The 17828-nt window shown below is 40.3% G+C and overlaps 2 protein-coding genes across 8 annotated transcripts in view; one reads left to right on the forward strand and one right to left on the reverse strand.

Annotated features, from left to right (window-relative positions):
- The window catches only part of dpr1 (defective proboscis extension response 1), a 524556-nt gene that overhangs the window by 34402 nt on the left and 472326 nt on the right, over positions 1–17828 (forward strand). The window lies entirely within an intron of this gene.
- The window catches only part of LOC108627995 (dipeptidase 1), a 111743-nt gene that overhangs the window by 18067 nt on the left and 75848 nt on the right, over positions 1–17828 (reverse strand). For all 6 annotated transcript variants that reach the window (XM_026816130.1, XM_026816131.1, XM_026816132.1 and 3 more), the window contains 2 exons: positions 6773–6905; positions 2819–2969 (listed from right to left, as the gene is read on the reverse strand). In XM_026816130.1, coding sequence (XP_026671931.1) covers positions 2819–2969; positions 6773–6905 — 284 coding nt within the window. The remainder of the gene's footprint in view (positions 1–2818; positions 2970–6772; positions 6906–17828) is intronic.

Here is a 17828-nt window from a genome sequence, read left to right on the forward strand (position 1 = left end):
ATTTATTATTGTCATTGATAAGATAATGAAATGTTGACCTAATATATTTCCTAGCTAGTACAGTAAAAAGTACGAAATTTAATAAAATTCATTAACTATTTCATTACTTCTTGTAGATTATTTTTTATAGTCAAGCAAGTGTTTAGATACTTTTCAGTGGCAATGTATTTCAAAGAAGAATTAAAAAGTACAAATTACTTAGACACATAATTTGTAGGGCAGGGTAGCTCCGAACTTTGTTATGCACACCGAAATTTGTCCTACGATCTGAATTCCATTACGTGCGGATGTGTATTTACTTTTCCTTATTCTGCGACACCTCGTGCGCTGGGAAGCTGAGGCGTATTAGGCGAGAGGGTTGAAAAGAGGAATATGTAGCATCGAAAGAGGGATTTGTTCGAGGACAGCGTGACTCAGGTCTCTTATTTACGGGCCGCGCTAGGTACGGCGTCGAGGGACGCACAAAGTAGGCAAGGATTGAAAAGCAGGCTGAATCAGGTCGACGGCCATTGTCGTCTGATACTTTGGACTGGGAACGTTAGTTACGGGCAACGATGTCTGCCATACACCGTGTCGTACGTTCGTATTCACGATCGCATCGGACGGATACGGCGCGCCGCGCTGCCGCGTCGGGGTCATCCCTAGTGGAAACTCCTGAGAGTATAAATTCCGGCTTTGTGACGGTGTTCATGGAATTATTCCGATTTAATGGCGAGCTTTCGATGCGGAAAGTATGTAGGTCGTGTTGCGGACGCGCTTTAAGGCTCCCGGGCTCTCGGTGAACCGCTGCGGGAGGAGTGTTCTCTGTAAAATTGATGCTTAATGGCGTCGTATCTGATATCTGAAAAGAATTTGTTATTTCCCCGTTTCCTACCGCTCGATGCGATTTCAGATTTCGGCTCCTCGAACCACTCCGACCGTAATGTTCATGCTTATTGAATTTTTTACTCGACAAGCATAGCAATTACTGAGTACTCTGAGTCATTGGAAGATTAAAGTTACATGTCTGTCTGTACTGAGGCTACTGCTTTAATAATAAATCGAGTAATTTCATTCCTTATGTAATTTAATATTACTGCGCGTTTCTAAGCTGCAATACGACTAGCTGAAGTAAAGATTCAGGACGTTCCTCGCAGATGTTTACCGCGCTAGAAGCCGACGGAATTGAAGAGATGCATAAAGTAAAGCTCTGTTTACAACGGCACGGTACAGAGCGTACGGCCACCATGGGACGCATAAAACTTGTCTCAAGGAACTCACATTTCCACCGCGTTTCGACATTATTTCACTGACAGTACCATGTTTCTCCGGAAGTCCGAGTCGCTGCGATTTCGGGGCTACGGATCGGGTTTCCGTAGATTGAACCATACGGCGAATCTCGGGAATTCCGTTGAAATATAGCGGGCGAAAAGGAAACCGCACGAAACTTTCTCAATGCAACGGGTAGTGAAAGAAAATTCCTCGCGAGAGATCAACCTCACGTAAAAGAGACTGGTTATCGAACGTACAGCGATTCCCGGATTTTTTCGGGGAATTTTCCAGCCCATTCATACCACGCCACGAAAAGCCGGAACCCCTCCGTGAATTTAGATTAGCAAGTCACCTTCTTTTTATCATCGCGTCCCATATTCAATTGTCCTAATTCGATGTATTTTTTTTTATCGTGATTCGACACGTTTGTTTGACAGATCGTGAAGTCCTTACGATTGGACAAGTCGAATAGCTTCCGTTCGACTTTTCGCTCGTGAGACGTAACGAATGGTTCCGTGAATTTTCATCCCGTGACGAGGAACAGGATCGGTATAGGGAATCGACTTGGCCACGATTGTCGGATTGAAGAAAAGTTCCTTCGTTTCGTTTCGTTTCGTTTCGAAACAAAGTTCTTTGGTCGTTCATTTCTTCGAACGTAAGACGTAAGTGTAGGTTTTGGCAGGGTACTGAAATCGCTGAGATGGAGGGAATTTTCTGTGCGCCAACGTTTTAGATTGCTTCGAGCTCTTTCAGGCTGATCGGCCGTGGGATAGGTTTTTCTTCCGCGATGGATCACGGTACAAAGCGGGACGGAACGGGTCTGGATAAAAAGTACCTACTTCTACTTACTCGGTGAAAGAGCGAAACGGTGGAAGTTTCGTTGCCCGATTAATTGAAACCGAGAAATCTCCCTTGGCCACGGAATGCTTTATACGAAATCGGGCCGATGCGCCAGTTTTTAAGTGCCAAAGTTTATGCAAAAATTTCGAGCACTCATTTTATTTCCAAATTAAACCTTCATTGCTTGAGATCTTAAATGTAGGTGTTTAATATAAGTATGCAATCTTTTGAAATCATTATATTTTTAATATTCATACTATGTATCTTCAAAGCATTGTTAATGTAAATAAGTGTGATGAACCAAAATAAATAATTTACCGTTTGCGATAGCAATATTTCGGTACGGTGTCGGGTTCGTAATTCGGTTGGTAATTAAATTGTTCGACGTTCTGGTTTCTGGACTAAATGTCGATTCATCGCGAGCTGCACCGTATATTAAATATATTTCGATGAGTTAATTAACAAACCAGAACCATAGAAAATAACGAGATAATTAAAAATTCATATAGTCAGTGACGACGATTAGTTAACCAGAACGTTATGTTGTTATAATTCTACAATTCAATTTAGCTCATCAATTTCAGTTCATTTTCATTTAAATTCGGATTAATTTATGTATTATGTCGATTCTCAACGAAATTGTCGTACTTCATTCTTGCTCACTTTTTATTTATGAGTTTACACCCACATTCTTGACGTCTCAAAAAGTGGTTTGGAATGTACTCACCAGGAAGTATCGCAAGCATGCGTTAGGGTAAGGTATCTCGCGCCCAGGCCGTAAAATGTCCTGAGAACACCCAAGGAATTCCCTAGGGAATGACCACCTTCGACCCCTATAAGACTCGCGATTTTGCCTTCTCGATGCGCCTCGATAAGACCTACGCACACGAAATTATAATAAGCGGAATAACTGTCTTATTATACAAATGAGAATATATATAGTACACACTGGCTGAATAAATTATGATGGCTTAGATAATAGATATGGTTAAAAGAATAAAGGGTGCTATTCAAAATTCAATTAGAAATATTGAATAAATTCTCGTAATTATAATTATCGATAGGAATTAGGTTTTAGGTCGTCGAAAAATTTATCAGAGGTCGGGAATAAGGAGATTGCATCGTACAAGTTGAACGAGACCGGACTTATTCAAATCAACTGAAGGATCCATAAGTACTTAAATCATTCAACACCTTTCCTCTTCAATCGAGTCATCGATTCTAGAAGTTTGCTTTCTCATGAATTACTTACATCTCTTTTAACAATTAACATCTTGGTTCTCATTTGCATTGACTGCTGATAAGTTTTTCAAGCAATGTCGTAACTAAAATGGAATTTATATATTTACGATAAAAGTTATACATATATTAGTAGGGACCAAGTATGACTTGAAAATATAAGTTGATGTGTGATTAATAATGCATTCGCACAGACGACTTTTCTCAGAGAAAAATCATTACAATTGGATAAAAGAAACGCAATCCCTACGTCTTTCCGTGAAAGATTTCCTTTTCTTTTTTTAAGAGACGACTATTGCCTTGAGTGCAGTGTTTCAGAAATATTCCTCATATTTTATAATACCAGAGGAGAAACTGAAAGCTGACGTAAATGCATGGTAAAATAGAATCCTGCTGCTTGGTACGAGAGCATAAAAAATCAATCCCTTTTTCAATCAACAATTCTTATTCTATTATCGTACCTCTGTTATATTATTGTCACACAGATATTTATATAAAAGTATCGTTTCTTGGAAAAATAGTGAAGGTATAAAAATAAATCTCCATGTATAATTAATAAATTTTATTCGTAACTTGACAAATAACAAAGATTTTCGAATTGGTCAATGTAATTTTATTCAATCGTATCTTTTGTCCCTGCTTTAATTTCAAGCATCATGTCGATCGGTCATGCGAGTAGTTTCGCGGACTTCAAACACCGGTTTCTACGCGAGACGGTGCCTTTTCCACCTACTGGTCCTTTCCTTTCACGACCTCGTTTCGGTTTCCCACTTGGCGGAGTTTCTCGAGCTTATGAAAATGGCTGACAGCTTTCTGGAGCGGGTTACTTGTCGTGAGAAGTTTTACAACAAGGAGGCGTTCACTATACCACGCGCCGCGCTGGCTCGACTCTTCCACTTGCGTCTTCCTCTCATTTTTCCGCAACGGCGCGTGCATAACGCGATCTTTCCTTTATATTTGTTGCACCGAGTTCGAGTCGAAATATAATTTCTCTTACTGTTCATTTACAATACATAATCTAAATATCAAAATAGTTTCCTTTTTTTATTAATCATAGTTCACGTATATAAATTCCATCCGTGTGGCCATCAGTCTTCTTTGTACACAACAACGATTCTGATTATAATTTAAGAAAATACGTAGGAAATTCAGTTTCCTTGTAATTTTACCTTACCTACAAAGGAATTCGTATAAAGCTCGTCAAGTCAAGAACAGCAGAATGATCTCAAACGCATGAGTTTCACGCAGCTTTAAGGTCGAGGAGTTCTCCGGGGAGCTTCTAGTTTCATTTAATTCAGTGTTATTCCCGTTTCGTTTTCCGGGTAATGGTTTCCGCGTCGAGCTGTTTGACATCGTGCAAGAGTTCAACGAAATGCATGTAGAGGCTCAAAAGACAAGTGAAAAGTTCTTTCCGTAACTTTCCGTCGTGTCGGGTGTTCCTTTCGCGACCTCGATTCGGTTTCCTGGTCGTCGGAGTTCCTTGAGCTTATGAAAATGGCTGACAGCTTTCCGACGCTGGTTACTTGTCGCCAAAACTTTTACAAGCTCCGTCACGAGTTATGGACTCCTTCGTTCCCCTCGTTTCTTTTTGTCTTTCGCTCTTATCTTCTTCCTTCGGGTTCGACTCGGAGAATGTTCCAACTCGTTACCGAAGGAATAATTTTGCATTTGTGGAAAGTGTCCGATCGAACGAACATTTTCTGTATCATTGCACATCGAGGATGTTTGTTACCTAATTTAAAAAATTAACTACGTTCTTTAACCCCTTACTTGTTACTCAAATTCGTGGTCATAATCGTCCAACGAGAATGTGCAACGTTTGCTATAATCATAAGAAGCGGCGAGAAACGACCTGGGAATGCACAGGGTCCGAATTTTTCCGAGCTAAATGGCACAGCAAAGGTTAAATAGGAGTTTTGCTTGCAATAATTGATTGTACCACTTTATCCGTTGACCGAACGAAAACACGCGGGGGAGGCAGTGAAGCGCGAGGACAATTTCTATCGATTAACTAGCCGCCGATAAGCAAACATTTTTCGCAGCCGTCGGTGAAGTTACGACAGCATGAAATGGTGTTATCAAGTTAGAACCAATAATTACTTTCCTCTTGAATGATACTGCTTCAGAGAAATCGAGCAATTAATACTAGGTCCCCTTTGTCTCCACGAGTTTCCTCGAGAGCAAACTTCCTGCCAGGTTCTGCCGTTTCTGTTGCATTCATTGTTATTCGCAGTTGGTACGCCATTCTAGCAATCTAATTACCAGTGGAACAAGCAGCAACATCCTATTGAAAATCTACTTTGTTAGTGTTTATCGCCCGTCCCTTATTGCAGGTCTCATTAAATTATTCATTTTATTTGCAAATTTTATAAAATAGTCGAATTGAATTGCATCTATAGTTTTAGTAATGTAAATAATATTTTTTTCCTTTCATGGTACAGAAATGTAGAAATAGAATAAGAAGATTTAGTATAATTTTATAGACGAAGGAATTTTCATAGGCCTTCGAATTTGTAATTCAGGCAATAATAAATAACACGTAATAAGTAATAAGTAACGACAGAAGAAGAATCATCGTTACTTTATTTCACCATTTGGCTTTTGTGAAATGCAGAATTATAAATTGCATGCTATACTCCTTTGAAATCCGTGGTAATGCATTGTTCTTTCCCAGAACGTAAGTCTCGGCCTTTCCCTGCTTCTCGGCAGTATCCAGCTGCATTTTTTATCTCTACAGCAACCTTGGGGAATCGCGTCTGATAAATATTGCCGCAACCATTACGTACACCTTGATGTTCCCTATTGTAATCTTCCCCAAAGCTTTACTTCCTGTTTCGTTCACCTACTCTCGAGAGATCTCAATTTTTGACACAATATATGAGGGAAATAAATTGCAATAGCACATGCAGTATACTAAAATGGCTGTCGAACGAACGTGTTAATTTTAATCTTCTTAATCTTGTACGTCTTACGCATTATACCAAGTCTGCCAATATACGATATGTAGACGTATAACAGTAATATTGATTAAAAATTCCCAATTCTCAATAGCACATTATTAAACTGATACTGAATCAATATGAACTTGCACAAATTCTGTTCGATTATGTGGTCCACTCTTTCATAGAACGCGTCCATTATAGTTTAATATGAGATGCTGAATTGATGCTGGAGTATCAAGATAATAGGGAAAATGTGAACGAGGCAATTAATGAAATTATTTCCTTTGGCTCCTGTGAGACGATTTCATTCATTTAGATCTCATCAATCGTAGAGGGATGAACGTCGCGTCAAGAGGGTAATCGGTTCGCGCTACGTTTGTGAAACAAATGGAATTAAGGCACGATCGAAAAAACAATCTTCAATAAAACAATAGATAGATTTTCTGAGCCAACGGTTTGTAATTAAAAACTGATCGCGAATTCAGATCGGAACGGCTTACCTTTGACGGAGGTAACCAAAGTTAAATGTTGAGCATTCATCTCGGCGAGCCGGCGGATCACGTCGATCTGCTCCAAGGAAAGTTGAACTGCATTCAGCTGCGCCGCGCCGCATGGAACGTAGGCGGACCAAAACTAAAAAACAACCAGACCGATCGTTACCGAATAGTTTTCACCGTGCAGAACCAGTGCATTAAAAGCTGAAAACAGCATCGAAGTCTTGATTATTAATTATTGAGAATCAGATTATTAATTATTGAGAATCATTAATTAATATCTTAATAGAAGATACCAAATATATTTCGTGCAATATATAGAAATAGAGTTTTATTTGTTGTTTATGAGTTGACAGTCAATAGAGAGATTGTCTTTTTTTTATTTACGCCGGCTAATGATCGTCAAATCGAATGAGACAGGATACTTTCACGAGACGAATGGGACGTGAATGGATTATTAATATTCATGATGCGACATTAGTCAGCCGTTGATTGTAACGTCATAATACGTTCATAATCATACACACTTGAGAACACTTAGCAGTGGACGATAGATAGACAGTTAATTAACACTCCTGGCTTCACGAGCCGAATTACATTCACGTGTTCGCGCGAAGTGCTCTCCCCCTTGTACTTTGAAAATTATCGCGCGCGCGGGCAATTAATCACCCCGCGGGACAACGCTAATTTCATTTCACGTCGGGCAACAAAACTATTTTAATTATAAAATAATGGACACACTAATTCCTTTCATCGTTCCAATGGCCACGATCAAACGCAGTGTACATTGATACAGCTTTGTCCGATGTCATTTCCCGGTATGCAATGTTCAGAGAAATGTATTCACTCCTTTAAATCAAAAGATGCAAAATTGATATGCAGCCGAACGGAAAATTGTTGAAAAGCAATTCTGAGGATCACGGAGGCATAAGTGTATAAAATTGAGAGCGGAGGTGCGCCTCTCTCTGCGTTTCGTGCCCAGCAGCTTCACTTTGAGCAGCAACGTCGCCAATTACTCGGCGGTCTGATTATCAGCGGAGTTTCTGCACCGGCATAAATATTCAATTTCAAGCGATGCCTGTCTAACCCGATTGACATACCTGATTCTCACGGTGCAGCTGCCACGCGATCAACATTATTATACTAATCGCAAGCGCGATGATACACCCCGCCCGATAATGCTCGGCAGCCGCATGAATTCCATAGAAAATGAATCTCGTCTTAAACAAAGGGGATCCGGTTAAACGCTCGCCGCCAACATCCGCATTCGCTCTGTTTTATTAATCCTATCGGCTTAGCAGATATTATCCCGGCATTTTTTTCATTTCGGAGTAACGCGATTTTACCTGCTCGAGGGAACCGAGGAAATTTTCAGTTTTCATCTGGTACATAAAGAGATGTCTCGCGTTTATCTCGGTTTTATACGATTGGAGTTTCCATGTTTCATTACCGCACAGCTTAGTTTCAGTTAATAGACATTATCATATTGAACTTATAAGTTTCTATAACATCCTATAACAAATATGATAAAAATAATGATTTTCTCACATATTATTTAACTTCGTTCTAAATCCATTACAATTAAAATATTGAGGCGGCTTTGATGGTTAAATCCGTTCTAATGAAGCTTATATAAAAGAGGGAAATAGCAAATACAAGTTGGACGAGGTTTCATTTAATTCCCAACTTCTACGCGGTACGTTTCCCGTAATTTTGATCGGCTTCGCGGAATTATTTAAATCTGCTCGATTTTAATGAGGGAGCTTTATCTTGGCTGTCCGAGGATGCTCGTTTCAAAATTACCAGTTATTAATTAACTAGTTATAAATTAACCTCTTCTTTTTACAACACGAATAACAGCAGACTGTAAAATTGAAATGGGTCGTCGGGTTCTCGACTAAGGGAAAACGAATTAAATACGACAGACGTTTCATGGTTGGCTTTTTACATCTCTTAGCCACCGGTGACAGGCAAAAATAATTAAGTTGTTGTCACGTGGCTAAAACTTTCACGGTAAATTGGGTATTTTACCAAGTATGAAATGACTAGGGTCAGCGCTTCACCAGCGCGTTCACGTGCAATAACATTTTTTAAATAAATTAATATTTATGTAAAAAAAGACTCGTACAAGAATATTTTTTACAGCTTTGTGATTTATGATTTGCATTCTTATTGTTAGGTGTATTTCACATTCGGATAATAAGAAAGTGTCGATTGTTAAGTTTATTTATTTAAGAAGAATAGGTTGTAGGATTAAAAGTTATATAAGAAGGCAAAATTGGAAATTCCGATACTACCAAATGTTTAATCCGGTCTCCCTGTCAAACAAAAGTGAGCATGACGTTTTTATCTTGCCTGACATTTGCGATCTCTACAACAAGTAGAAGTCGAGCATACACGGTTAGCGAAAATCGCAGTTAATAAGCGAACGGGGAGATAAAGTTGTCCGACTGGAAGTCTCGACGTGCGTTCTTCCAGAAGGGAACCAGATAATACTGACACGAGTTCAGCCGTTTTATTCAAAACACCCATCCGCCGTTCCGGGAAACGTGTTTTCGATAAATAAAAAAAAAGAAGGGAATAAGAAGAAAGGGGTGCAGCGGGAAATGATCGCAATCAGACCGTAGGGAATTTCAAGAATAAAATGGTAGCGGAGTAGCGTACGACTCTTTTTTTAATTCAAGAAAAAAAAAAGAAATATTCGTCACATTCGTTCGCAGTTTCTGTCAAGTTAACGTTCGACGGAAAGCAATTTGCTCGTTCGCGCGTGGCTCGGAGATCGAAAAATGCGAAGTGGCAATTAAAATTCTTTCAATTTTTACCGTGGCCGGAATTTTGCGGTACAAAAAAAAAACGATCTCATCGGCAAAGTAGAAATTCAAAATTTTTGGTAGTTTAATTAAACCTAACAATTTTATTTTATATTAATTAGATTCAAGACGATCCTTTTTTGAAATGCAAAAAATTCAAGTTCTGTTTATCCCGCTGCATATTTTACGAAGGACCTTCCGTATCACGTTTTATTGCGAGACAATAGTAAGCGAAAAATGCTACAAATTCTATCCAATATTCCAGCAAGCTGAACGTTTTGACTTTCATGAGGTAATAAAACATGTGTTCTACTCGATTCTTGCGAGTACCGTTCTAAGTAATGCTCATTGTCTTTAATTTACGGAGTGCTTAATGTTTATATAAATCCTAAGTTTTCGCGTAGGATTTGTCTTTCCAATTGATGCTAACAGAACGCTAAATATATGAAAGTATTTAAAGATTATTAATAAACATTTTATATATATTTCTTATTAAGTAATAAAATCAATATGCACTTTAGTTGGCATTGCTATTATTTTTGTTTCTCATGAATTCTAAGCGTTTTACTCGAGCATCTCGGCTCGCTTAATCTTCTTAAAATCTATCGCCTGACTCAATCTCTTCTCCTCTTCCTCGATGATGATTAATAGAACAGAAAGTTCTTCATATGCAATTAAGTTTTAATAAGAAGCAGACTCCGAAAGGTAATAGCAGTTATTAAAGGCGCGCACTTACGCAGATATGGGATTTCTTGGGTTGTTTGTGCGTGCCGTTCAGTTTACTCCTCCGTCGGAGCTTGTGTTGTTGACAAGAAAATTATTTTCTTACTCAAGGGGCGAACATCCTCCGCGGTTTTACGTGGCCCGAAATAACCGCGGCGAACGACTCCGCGGTAAACGAGCAATGATAGCCGGCGATTATTGCCAACGCGGATCGTTGAATTTAGTTCCGCAGCCCGTGTTTTCGTGTCATAGATTATCTTTTATCGCGGTTTTCCCTGGCGGAAAGTTTGATAACCTTTCGGTAGCTACGTCGCGCGTACCCACCTTTCGCCCGTGGTTTTCGCGAAAAATCGATACCGCAGAGAGCAGCAAAGAACAAGGGACAGAGACAGAGAGGGCAAAGAACCGGATTGTGTTTTCGTACGAGACTCGGCTGTCGGTGAAATTTTGTTATTTTTCCATGAACGGGAAGAGGTCTCGAACGAATCCGCTCGGTAAACAGGATAATTTTCGCGGGGAAATTTATCGAGGCTTGAACAGTTCCACGTTTATCGGCGGAACGCTTCCTGTAAGTGGAACTTTTATTGACTTCCACGGTACCCAGCTTTGTGATTCCCGTGGAAAGTTCAAGCCACCGACTGCCGGCGTAAGTAAACTTCTGACTTATGTGAACGAAAGTGGTAAGGTACTCCCCGGTTCGTCTCGACCGCCGAGATTTTCCTCGAGATTTCAATTGCTTCGGAGAGATTTAATATCCACTCATTCACGTATTTCCAATTAAATCCTTATTACCCAACTTCCGATTCACGATAATTTTTCTTTCGGAAATCGTACCGAACGACTTCTCGGTCTTTTGTTATCCGTAGATCGGATTCTCCCCTCGCGTAAAATATTCTCCTTCACGGTACAATTTCCTGTTCCCCGCGGGGGACCAACTTCTTCGTTCTTCGTGATCTGCATCGAAACAACTCGAAAAGGCATCGAAAGTGCATTAACGCGCAAAGGAAATCTACGTCGACGAAGTTTGGTACGCGCGGGTACTTATGCATAGATAAAAGCCGTCGCAGAAAATGGCAAACGGGGAGAGAAACTGGGATGCCAGGAACGAGTTCCGACCATAACCCAGGCGCGACGCGAAACTCGAAGAATGCACGGTAACCGCGAAAACAGGTTCGGGGTATGGATTCGCCCGCGGGCTGGGCCAGCGTCGATAGCAGGTCACTTACGATCTCTCATCGGGCGAAACAACCACGGAGAGTTCGGGTCGTCACCCCTCACCGCGTCGCGTCGCGTCGTAACGTGAACTTAACTAACTGCACTTCGAATAGACCACGACGAGGTAATCTAAGCGAATTGAAAATCGTTAACGCGTTATATACTGTCAGTTTGCTACGGACGACTTTGGAAATAGGATTACCCAGAGATAGATACTGTCTCTTTAATGGACTGGGATTAAAGATAAGAAAAGTAGGCGTAGAAATCTATTCCTGGTATTATCTTCTCGGTACTTCGCAATTCATTGGGAGCAGCATAAATAAAAAAATTGGCCATAAGAATATGGAAATGATTAGCGCGAAGTAATTGTGTAATTTCGACGAGATGTTTTGACGTAATTAGTTCCATAAAAATTGGGCGTTTCAACCTACGAAGCGGGTAACGGTGGCGCGATTTTAGCGAGCCATAGCAGTTTGTTTCGCCGGACCATTTATTGCGAGGTGCGGCAAGAAGGCGCGTTTCAAATTGTCTCCCGCAGGAAAGTAACGTGTAATTAATAATTGAATACGGGCGATTATACCGAAATAGCAGCAATTGTTGGACTGCCGACGCGATGGCCGCGTTTAAAAGCTCGTACAATTATACGGTCTTGAATGCATTAAGCCGGGCTTCAAATCTATTTTTGAAAGCAATAGAGAAATGAGTCGACGAATAATGTTACAGAAACGTAAAACCCGTGTCCTCGTTTTATTGTCACGAGATTTCTGCAATATTTTTTTACATTTACAAACGATAAGAAAGTAGCTTGAGTACTTTCAACCCTGGCGTACGCGTATAAAGTAACCGATATGTTTAATCGCATTTTGCACAATCCCCACAGTGTGGTGTCAATTTATTATACGTGTGGTCGAACGAAAGCCATACAAAGCGTCCAGGCCATAATATAGATGTAAGGGATCCTTTAGGAAACCAGTTCGGATCGAATCATCCTGGAAGCCGTAAAATAACCCGCAACCCCAAATTTCTGTTGTTCTCTTCCAAGGGTGAGAACAAATCCATACTTGTTCCTCACTAGAAACACCCCTATACTATTCTTTCATCCGATCACGCGTTCCTTTCGTTTATATTATGATCCCGTTCTCATAAAATAAAACGAAGTTCCGGGGAAAGCATCTAATAAAATTTTCACGAAGCAACCGACGAAGAAGAACGTGCGTAAGTTAATATAGGTATTGTAAATGGATATTTTTAAAAGACACGTCAGTTATCAGTAAAACGAGCACCCTTAATATTTCCATTAACGATAGGATAATGGAGGTTGTCCTTGAATATTATAAGTTAAAAGCTTCTCTTTCGCGTGTCTTTTAATGGTTGGCAAAGTAGGTTCTATCGGGGTCGATGGAATGGTTCCGCATCCCCGGCTTCCGATCGGGCTTCGTTTCGCTGGATAGGCCTTTATCGGATCGCAGACACTCGCGCACGCCAGGAACTTTAAACTAGGAACAATTCCCGCGCCGTTAATTCGGTATGGATTCATTTTCAAGTAACTGCGATCGATTTATCGGCGCGAAACTGATTCCTTCGGGAAACCTTAGAGACGTCGTTTCCATGTGAAAGCGCTCAATTGGATTATCGGATGACTTGCCTTTAGACCCCTGCACTTGCCTTTCTTGTATTTCATTTTAATGCTATTGCTGTTACTTAATTGTTTCACTTCCGAGAAGGCCTTTTCGACTGGCGATGTTTTTTTTCTTTCTTAACACGCGTGATCGTTCTGTAAATGCGTCTGTGCGTAATTTTCTTTGGCAAAAATAATTAATTGTAAAATGATCATGGCAACTGTTATTTATAAATCGTTGCCTACGTAAGGAGATTGAATAGTCTTACTCGAGGGATAAATAACTAAACAATAACTACCGGCGAGGTTTATTAATTATCCAAACAGCTTCCTCGTTTTCATTATTAACTCCTTTCTATCGTTACTTCGGATTAGCATCCGTTCTCTCGTCTCCTTCGGTAAGGAAAGTGAAACGGAACAGCGAAGGAAGTATGCACGGTTCGTGTTCGATCAATTTACAGGGGTCCGCACTTTTCCAAGTAGTTTCCACTCTCACGTAACCCTACCTTGTTAGACGTCAAAGTCAATATGCAAACGAAGAAGCGGCGCGCCGCGGCGGAGTGGCTGCTACGCCCGGTTCGCGCCTTATCGAATTTTAATATTTATTCGTGCCGCGGGACTGCATTTTCTCTAGAAGAAACTAAAAAATTGAATTCCCCCGGGTAGAAGCCCCGGTTACCGTCGATGACAATGGAGCCTCCGCTCGAATCGCGTCTCGATAATCAAATTACGAATCGCCCGACAACGCGACTCGAGGCTCCCGCCGCTTCAGCTTGCTGGGAGGCCCTCCAATAAACGCAATCGGAATTTCAGATCCGGGTTACCTGCGTTACTTGTGCTTATGCTCGTGTCCCTCCGCGTTTCATTTGCATACAGCCGCGTGTTTCCCATCTTCTGCCTTTTTTTCTTTAATCTTCCTCTGCCACTGGTCTTCCTTCTCGGTTTTCTTACTTCGTTGATCTTTCTGTCTTTTTTTCCTTTGAGTAAATTTAATACCAGCTCATTGCCCGGGGAAACGCCCCGTCGATTTATCAGTGGAACTCGAGCTAAGTAGAGAGGAAGGAAAATGAAAGCGAAAGACCCGGGGAGGAAACGTCGAGCGAAAGCGAACAGACAGTTACTCAGGTATTGGTGGTATCCTGCCGGCTGTATATCCAAATGTATTCGAGGAGAATGAAAAGTGCCCTTGTGCCCCGAGAGATAAGAGAAATTTCGTTGAATGCTCGAGCACCCTCTCCTCGGCTGCGAATAATATGATGTATTTAAGGCGCACTCGAAACATCTTTTATCCAACTGTTAAATACGTTCTCGTTTTATTACCGCTGAGAAACTTGTTTGTCGGTTCGTGCTCCACTGATACCGCTTATATTTATCATTATACTGCTTATTGTCATGGCCAAGAGTTAGGGATGAAAAATGAAAATAATTTAGCACAGTTACGAAGCTCACTGTGTCGATTCACGTTATTGATTTACTGATAGCTAATCGGGGAAGTCGTATTAATCGGATTTGGTGAGAGACAGTCGGTGAACACAATAGAGAAGAAAACGCATTAATCTTCGGTCTGTCCTGAAATGAATCTTCGATACGGGAACAGTTCGTTACTAATTACTGAAATAACTTTCTGGCGTCCGCGTTTGCGAATTCCCATTTGCCTTTTCGCATAATCATGGCTCGCATACGCCACGTATTTATCGCATGGAACGCGCGTAGGTATTCATTTTCAAATAACCGACAGGCCGCTCGTGTGCCACGCGTTTAATTCTGCGCGGCACGCATTTAAGCTTGATATATGAATATGACTATTCTAAGTGTTGTTTAGGTCTTCATTGAATCCATTGTCCTCCGAATTACACTAGTTTTTCGGCCGTTCGGCACATTCGCGAATAGGACAAGGTTTTGCAAAATACAGCCGCGGTATCAAATTTCAACCACCAATTGTCCCATTCCACAACAGGTTTTGTCCTAATTTTAATCATATCAGAAATTTTGTTATCTGTGCAATCTGCGAAACTCAGAACACGAGATAGACGCATGTAGTGTTTTGATTTTTGTGATTCTCAAAGTACATTTGATCAACATTTGTTCAAATTATTTTTATATTTGACAATAAGACTATTTAGATCAAATATGAACCGAATAATTCATATTGCTATGTAACCCCTTTACTTCGGATCGAAAATGAAGAATCTGTGGAGGGAAAGTGATAGGATGTCTTCGAGGCGCGTTAAAAGCGTTCGAACACGTCAATAGCAATCTGTAATATCAAACCGACTCTCACGATATTAAAAAGAAGAGTTGAGTGACTATGGTTGTTTGCTGAATTGCAATCTCTCGATGGTGAAAGGGTGTTTCGCACCCCGGCCACAGTACAAGAAAGTCGTGTCAAAAAACAGTAGGTTCACTCTGTCAAAAAGTGTACTAACAATTTTATTTTCTTACTGCAAGAGCAGTAAGAAGAAGGAAAGTCAATATGAGAAAGAGGTGATTACCGTTTTCCGATAAATAAATAATTCAGATTTTTATTTTAAGTGACAAATTTAATAAATATTTAATGTCATTTGTAAAATATAATTAAATAACTAGTTATTAATTAATTTTGACACTAGCACTACGTATTTAACGAGTTAAGTGCAGTTAATTGGCATTTTATTGGCATTGACGAAATCCGACCGTCTCACCGTAAAAATCGCCAACTTTTGGCAAAAAATTTCGTTTTTCGTCAATTACTCCAAAACCGTTGAACCTATGGAAAAATTGCATAGGACCTTTCTTGTAGAGGACAACGAGATCTACAATTTCTGTACAAAAATTTTTCGCTACCATTAATATTTAACGAGTTATTGACGAAAAACGAAAAAACAGAAGAAATTGAAGGGGTACCCCTTGGAAAAATCTTGGAAAAATTAAAAATTTTTTTTTCCCAAGATTTCGTGAAATGCTTCAAATTAAAGTTGTAGATACTGTTATTATTTGCAAAAAAGGTCGTATATAATTTTCTGCCACCTCGAATACTTCAAGAGTAATCGATTAATTACTTGGTTCATTGCTTTTTTGTATCTGACAACTACAGCTACAGACCAATTGAGTCTGTTTAACTCACGATCTTGTAATATATGAAATCGTAATTTTACCTTTGATATTAAAGACCGCGGGCGACTAACAACATGGCGAATCTGTTGTTCATGAGATCATAGGAGCCGACACCGTGAATGAGCCTATTGTTTTTTCTTATATTCTGTGCCCCGGTTGAGAAACGATGCGAGACGGTGGGTAGAGTTCATACTTCCATACGCGATGAGATAGATCGAGCGCAGCCAGGGCCAGGGCCAGGCCAGGGTGGGAAAAGAAACTAGCCCGCAGGCTCCCGAGCCCTCTTTTTACGAGTTTGCTCCTCGAAGGATGTTTGCGAATCCCGAACTAACGTCAAAGAAAACAAACACTCGAAATGAACTAACGCAACTGCCAGAGAAGTTTGCGAATGCGAGCGTCCCTCACGCATACATAGATGCATGCAAGATAGATGCGTCTTTGAATTACGTATGATCCGTCTGGGAACTTCTCTTGAAAAAGTTTCTCGCGAAAACATCCGCGTAGGAAGGAAGGGAGGTAAGCCGCGGCTCAACATTTTCACGCGAATCACTCTCGAGATTTTAATAAATCTTTCTCGTCACCGTCCTCATTTATCTATATTTGATTAGTTAGAATACATATGATAAATGCGAGTTAGTATCAAAACTTAGGAACTCCAATTTTTTTTCTTTATCAACGATCACTATTCTAAGTTTACTAGAACTAAATTGTGGTTACACGTTCAATATTTACTTTGTTAATTACAGTTTTCGTATCCACGGTGCGTTTGCATGGGAGCACCCTGTGAGAAAATATTTTTCTCCCTACGGTACGCGTAGTTATACAACGTGTCGGCACGTTGGGTTTGTTTGTAACCAACCCGCGGAGGGGCTCGTTCGAATAAAAATCTGAATGAATGAAATCCATTCGCCGGGTTGCGGCAGGAGTGCGTTTACTCTTTCAAAATGGCTGCGTGCGTCAGGGTTGGCTGACCTAATTATGATAGCGGGTAGGAGTGCCATGCACCTACTATAAATGGATGCCCGTAAACCAGTTCTGCATGTGCTGCATCACGATTATACCCTCTCGTAATAACAACCAATCCGTCTCACCCTTCTCGCTTACCATGCACTACCGTAAATAATGAGGAGAGGTAGCTGGCTAGGTAGATGTACGTGCAACATTTTGTGAACAGCAATACCTCTCTGTGCACCTCCAAAGCAAAGTGATCGACGTATTGACACGTCTTGCTCCCGACCGATTTTATCGCTCCCCTGTTAATACTTTCAATATTAGGGATTATATTATAACGAGGCTAATTAATCACGCTCCAGTTTCCGATGGAGCATTAAGTAGAATTTTTTATTTGCTGATGAAATAAGAGGACTTTCCCCATTAACTTTTACAGTTTCAACTTTCATGTATTTAATAGCTTTCAATATTTTTTAATTTCATGCATATTATTAGTGGAAGAAAGGCGTCAGGTAACTTTAAAACGACCGGTGATTGACGTACTTCTACCGGAGGGGTAAAAATGACTTGTTTTTCAAATTAACAAGTCATTTAATAAAAGACATAGCAATTCTTACGTTTTTCTCAGTGAAAATCGAATAACAAATTGACA

This window comes from Ceratina calcarata, unplaced genomic scaffold, assembly GCF_001652005.2.
Source record: "Ceratina calcarata isolate Rehan_Ccalc_2016 unplaced genomic scaffold, ASM165200v1 scaffold49.2, whole genome shotgun sequence".
Classification (NCBI taxonomy): domain Eukaryota; kingdom Metazoa; phylum Arthropoda; class Insecta; order Hymenoptera; family Apidae; genus Ceratina; species Ceratina calcarata.